The sequence below is a fragment of the Camelina sativa genome, chromosome 14 (assembly GCF_000633955.1).
Source record: "Camelina sativa cultivar DH55 chromosome 14, Cs, whole genome shotgun sequence".
Taxonomy (NCBI): domain Eukaryota; kingdom Viridiplantae; phylum Streptophyta; class Magnoliopsida; order Brassicales; family Brassicaceae; genus Camelina; species Camelina sativa.
The window spans coordinates 13,338,739-13,345,161 of record NC_025698.1 but is presented as its reverse complement, the minus strand read 5'-3'; the positions used below and the strand labels follow the sequence as shown (position 1 = coordinate 13,345,161).

At 39.2% G+C, this 6,423-nt stretch overlaps 2 protein-coding genes across 3 annotated transcripts in view; one reads left to right on the top strand and one right to left on the bottom strand.

Annotated features, from left to right (window-relative positions):
- LOC104741314 (T-complex protein 1 subunit epsilon) overlaps positions 1-954 on the bottom strand; it is a 4,282-nt gene extending 3,328 nt beyond the window's left edge. The window contains exon 1 of one of the 2 annotated variants that reach the window (XM_010462146.2): positions 634-954. In XM_010462146.2, the coding sequence (XP_010460448.1) occupies positions 634-832 (199 nt within the window). In that variant the 5' untranslated portion in view covers positions 833-954. The remainder of the gene's footprint in view (positions 1-633) is intronic. The other variant, XM_010462145.2, reaches the window with a different exon arrangement.
- On the top strand, positions 2,019-2,825 carry LOC104741313 (anther-specific protein BCP1-like). Its single transcript, XM_010462144.2, has one exon. The coding sequence runs from the start codon at positions 2,293-2,295 to the stop codon at positions 2,659-2,661; it is 369 nt and encodes a 122-aa protein (XP_010460446.1). The 5' UTR covers positions 2,019-2,292; the 3' UTR covers positions 2,662-2,825.

Below are 6,423 nucleotides of genomic sequence, written 5' to 3'. Positions count from 1 at the left end.
ATACGCTCCAAATGCTCAACTGCCACTCTAGAAGCCATTTCATATCCTTCAGCAATACGGATAGGATGAATTCCTCTATCTAATTGACGTTCAGCTTGCTCCAGCAATGCACCAGCCATGACAACAACACCTGTTGTACCATCACCAATTTCATAATCCTGACTCCGCGACAGTTCCACCATTAGCTTTGCAATCTGGTTGTCAACATCCATTTGCTCCAAGATAGTTGCACCATCGTTTGCTAGAGAACAACAAAACAACAGCTAGGTTATAAGCACGATACAGCATTAGTTAATCAAACAGAAAAACAAACCAAATGCTTCACATGAAAAAGTAGCAACTAGTGTTAACAATATCCGTATCTTTGCAAAACTGATAAGTTAAATGAGCTCCATGACCACAACACAGTATACATTAATCAAAATGCTCCGAACTGTGAGATTCAATAGCAATTTCACTGAACTAAGCAAGCTCACAGACATAGCGAATCGATTTTCATAAACCTAGATGGATCCATTTCTATCAAACTACTGCATCGACAGTAGTAAACTCTATTTCAAGCATACAAGAACGAAAACTAAACAAATCCAAAAAGCAGATATGAAGAAATCTAAAAAAAAGGGAGAAACGAACTGATAGTGATGTCTCCGTCAGGTCCCTGAAGCATTTTGTCCATTCCTTTAGGTCCAAGAGAAGAACGAAGGATCCGAGCCACGGCTTTACCAGCGGCAATATTGGCTTTCTGAGCATCGATGCCTCTGAGACGCGTCTTCTGATCTTGTTCCCTTAGTATGATGAACGGACGCCCGAACTCATCGAACGCTAGCGCCATTTTTTCTTGCTTCCCTCGATCCGATCGAACAACAGATCTTGTTTCTTTTTTCCTACTCCTCAGAGAGAGAGAGAAAAAAAAAAGTTGAAATGGGAAAAAAATAAAAGGAAGAAGAAGAATGTCTCTGGAAGATTTGAGAGGCATGGTAAAGAGTGTAAAACCCTAACTCGCTGTTGATGGCAGAATCGTAAAATCGAAACTGACTCAAGCGCCTAACAATATTTTTGGGCTTATGGCTGAAAGCCCATGTGATACATGATGTGAGTTTATATACCTTAGTACTTAATTGAAAACTGTATATTGAGCAACTTCAAATGTTTATGTTACTAACTTACTACGAAAACAGTAGTAATAATTAAAGAACCAAACTGCTATATATATATATATATATTTTTTTTTTTTTTGGGCAAAACTGCTATATATATTAGCCGTTTAACACTAGCTAGCTAGTACGAACCCTCATTCTGATTTGGCTAATATGATTATCAATATACATTGTATTTGGAAATTTAAATAAACTTTAGTTTTTAACTTGGTTAAACCCACGCTATGTCGCGGAATATTTTTCTGAAATTGTGTTTGTGTTCTAATTCAGATAAACAAAAAAAAAACTTCAAATAAAACTAAAATCTTGTATAGTCTACATTCTCTATTACACATGTTTCCTTCAAAAAACCTAGAGGATTAGTAGTGTAGTTAAACCTAGAGGTTTTTTAAACTAAAACCTAGTGACTTTATTGTAATGTGGTGATTATGTGTCTATATACGGAGACTAAAACTCAGATGGAACTCCGATAAAAAATCTTCGTGCTCTTACATCTTTTGTGTGGATAGACTAGGTGATGAGTAAAAGTGTTAATTAGGCTTTTTGAGTACTATTGCGTTACAAACAAAATGAGCAGTTTCATGCGTCTTTCTATATTTGACAGTACATCAAAATTGTTATCAAGTTAAAAATGATAATATGAATATTTAGAGACAAATTCTCCAAGCCCAATCCCAAGATTTGAGAAGTTGTTATCTTGATTTGATCGTCTTTATATGTAGGTTTACACGTCTCTTAGTCCAACAGTGTAGGTCCTATATTCATAGTTTGGCTATTTAAGAAGCTCGTACCACTCGCCCAATCATATATATGATAATATCGAATGAATGGTTTCATATTCATGTTAAAAAAAGAAGAAGAGAGAATGATTTCACATTCATTCCCACTGTCACCACCCAAAAAACCTATATCTGCGCAAATCCGTTTTTAGGTACTCCAGTAGATCTAAAATTAGATTTGTACGGTAATCCTCCTTCGTAGTTCAAACGTTTTCTATTCTTTTTTTGTCTTAATCACAAAAAAGACAACTATATATACACATCAAACTCATTTCATCCCCAATCATCACGATCTCTAAACATCAAATTCTAAAATAAATTAACAAAGATCTACGTAAGAAGGAGAAGAGAGAAGAATGGGTCGCCAAAACGTTATCGTCGTGGTCGCCCTCGTCTTCATGGCCATCCTTGGCCTGGCAGCAGCTGCCTCTTCCCCATCTCCTTCAGCGTCTCCCTCCAAAGCTCCGGCTGCCTCCAAAACTGATCATGACGTCGAACCTCCAGTCACCGATGACCAAATCGGAACTACCGACGACGATACAGCTGCAGCCCCAGGTGATGATGACGTTGCAGTGGCTGGTCCTGTAGGAAGTGACTCCTCCTACGCTAGCAATGGACCCTCAGGCTCTGACGATTCTGCCGACAACGGTGGTGCGGCTGCTCTCGGCGTCTCTGCCGTCGTCGTTGGTGTTACATCCATCGCCGGTTCTTTCTTGTTTTTCTAAGGTGGGCATTGTTATGATAAGAAGGTTATTTTGAAGGATTATAATTTATGTGTATGGATGATTGTGATGATCTTGTTGTATTTTGTTTCTCTGTTGTTATGAGAAACGTTATCTTTGTAATAATACCCGAAAAAAAAATGGAAGTTTACTGTTAAACGGAAGCATCCACACTGCATAAAAACATCCTATCCAGTTTCCTAGCTGCCCAACTCTACCCATTTACTTTTTTTGCAAGAAAAATATTATTGGAAGGGAATGAATAATCTAAGATTACTCAGTGAGTTGGGTAACCTTGTACATGCAAACCCCTATCCAACTACTCCAACATGGCTACCCCCATGCAACGATCCCTAGACATGACTACCCCCATGCAACGATCCCCAGACATGGCTACCTCCATGCAACAATCCCAAACATGGCTACCCCCATGCAACAATCCCAAACATGGCTACTCCCATGCAACAATTAGAATCACACAATGCGGAAGCGATTAGCAAGCAAGATAACAAACAACAATCAAGCAAGCAAGACTAGAAATGACTAAGACACTTGACACTTCTAGACACTTAGTCACCATTGGCTATCTCAATACAACTCCCAAAACTCAAAGGGAATGAAAGTACTAGTGATGATACATTACATGCACACACTATACTTCACCACACATGCGCAACCTAGGGCCCAATGACCTTCTGTCCCATCTCCCCATTCCACACCGCGTTGAAACCACAAAGGCTACCAACCGGATCACCACACATTTTGCATCATCATGCAATAGATCAGACTAGTTTCTCACTAGATGTCGATTGTCCTTGCCACGAGACCGCGAAGGTTAGCTCGCCGGACTACCTCATTCATTTTGGGGACAGAAGTCAATTGCTAGTCCAACATGACACATGAGAACTAGCTAGACAAGTACTAATTCTAAGTCTACTAACAGAAATAATTAAGTACTTAAACTACAAATAAATATTTGAAGCAAGAATCAAACAATGCATGCAATAAAATCAAGCAAGAAATTCACCCAAAAATTCTGAAGATGCAAGAAATAATTATTCTAGCACTTAAGACCACAACTACATGCATGTAACTGATCAAACACACAAATAAATATTAAGAATAAATTCTTAAATATTTTCCTTGATATGCATGTGTTGCTAACAAATTTTCTACCCTTTTAATCATGCATACAAACCAAGTTTTAGTCTCAAAATTATACAAGATAATTATTGCATTTTCAACTCTTCACCCATTCTTATTTCCTCCCTTTAATCGGTTGGAAATTTCATAGAGAGATGCATGAATGGTCATCCTTTCCGGATCTGACCTTGCAAGCAACTCAAACCACCTCTTTTATGCATGCATGACTTCTAGACCAACTCAAATCTACATGCAACAAGATTTGAATGCATGATGGTCTACTCTTATCCCTTAGCTCAAAGACATGTAGATCTAACTAGATAAACATGCAACACACAACCAATCAAAGAGAAATACAAGAGCTACCGAGCTCATGTACCCTCTAAACACACAAAACCGCAACTCACAGTGATTTAAGCAGAGATTTGATTGAGTCGAGCTCCACCACACCGCAAATCCGACAACACCTCGCCTCCTCTTTCCCCTCCTAGCTCCGACGAGCTTCTTCTTTCTTCCTTGCTCGGAAAACTCTTAATTTCTTCTCCAAAAATTTTGAGAGAAAAGTTTGGCAAGACTTTGGAGTTTGAGAGAGGTTTGTCGAAAATGAGAGACCAAAGAGGTTATTTATAAGCCCTTGTTCGAGTTCTTTGGCTAGGCAAGTGGCAATTTACGTTTGACAAGTGGCAGAAATTTTGCATGCAAAACGCTCCCAGTCTCACTCACTCGCGCGTGCATCTCACTCTCTGGCGGAAGCCACTTAATCGCGCGACATGTGGCGTCTCACTCCCATGCAGAGAAACCTTTCCACTTCCTCGTTCATCCGCGTCTTTCTTGCGTCCCAAGCTCCAGCGCTTGCCCGCAAATCGAAGCTTATACGTCTGCGGCTTTATTTCCTCGTTAGTCATCGGTCCTTCCGTCCGTGACATCGAGTTTTTCCCATCTGTTTCCGGACTTCTCGTTCGTGACATCGTCTTCTCTCGTCTGTGACTCCGACTTTTCTCTTCCGTCTCCGGACCTCTCTTCCGGGACTCCGACTTCTCTTGTCCGTCTCCGGACCTCTCGTTAGGGACTCTGACCTCTCTCGTCCGTCTCCTTGGTCCATTCTACGTCCTTCTCACCATTTTTCCACGGCTATTTCTCCCTTTCCCTTTTCCTTTGACCTTTCTTTGTTGTCCTCAACCATCCATCGTCCAATTCACCGGATGCCCTAACGGTTCACGTCCGTTCTTCGGTCCTGGACCATCTCGCGACTTGGTAACTTTTTCCGCAAGTCTCCTGGTCGTTTTTCAGGATTTTCTTTTCTCCATCTTTTCGATGTATTTCTCCGTCCTTCGGACACGTTTTCCTTCGTCCGGTACGTACTTCTTGATACGGGTCATTACATTGACCACCTTTAATTCACTTCCTTTCTTTGATGCCAATTTAGAAAGAAAAAAAGTGGTCCCAAATAGCGAGATTGGGAATTTGCGATGTTAAAAACTTGAAGGTCGTAACGATAGACTACTTCACCGTCGCTATTTTTGTAACATTTTTTCCAAATTAATGACAACAAATTTAAAATGTGGTCTTCAAACGATGGATTGTATTCGTCTCCATTTTTTCAGAATTTTTACCTAACAAGTAACAATAACGCGCGTATCTTGTTTTGGATATCAGCAAATTGTAATTATATTTGTGTTCAGGCCCCAAATATATAAGCAATTTAGCATGGAATGTAAAAGGTGTGTGATCAGGCGCCATTTCTTGGTTGGGTTTGGGGATCTTCCACTATAGAAGAAGCTCAGCGAGGGACCCCATCAACGAGTGAAGAAAAGAGCCGTACGCGTGGTGCATACGGATTCGTATTGGTGTGTGTAACCACTTTTGGTCCTAACTCAACTAATAGTAATACCTCTTTTCTTTTCCTTTATCTTTTTTCTTTCTCGATCTCTTTTGTGATCTCTTTAGTCTTATCTATGAAAACACCACTTCGTATTTGGGGTATTCTTATCAAGTATCAACACAATCGTAAGCTTCATTTTCATATATTTATCATACTTGATAGAGAAAGTTCCACGATCACTAGCCGTCCAGATATTCAAAATTTTGTGAAATAGCTTTTTAACGATTTTTTTTTTCTTTTTTCCTTTTTAGAAAATGGCAATGTAAAGTGCTAGTTAATAATATCTAGGTGATGATGATATGTGGATAAATTATGTAATTTAACAATAAAAGAGTTTTTTTTAAAAAGCATAGGAGTCCTCTTCGAATTTGACAACCTATTGCAAGATATTTAACTTTACATAATGTTGTTCTAAGTAAAGAAAATAAACGCTCTCGTTCCAACCTAAAGATAAGGCCACCGCTCACAATGGTCTAACCAACACTTAAAAAATCACTTCTCGGATAATATATTCCCACCATAAATCAAGACGAAATCCTCAATTTTATCTCTACAGTGTGGCAACAACTTTTATCTTTAGGGAGATCTCAGTCAAACAACAGTGTCGCAACTTTCATACAAAGTTTTCTTGTTTTATTTTAACATATACTGTCTTGTGTACTTTGAATTATATCAAGGAATAACGAACTTCTGTTCCCATTTCACTCAAGTAGGCTTTAAAGAACAAAATCATGCCCTCC

Coding starts and splice junctions, on each gene's coding strand:
- LOC104741313 (XM_010462144.2), top strand. CDS start 2,293: ATGGGTCGCCAAAACGTTATCGTCGTGGTCGCCCTCGTCTTCATGGCC.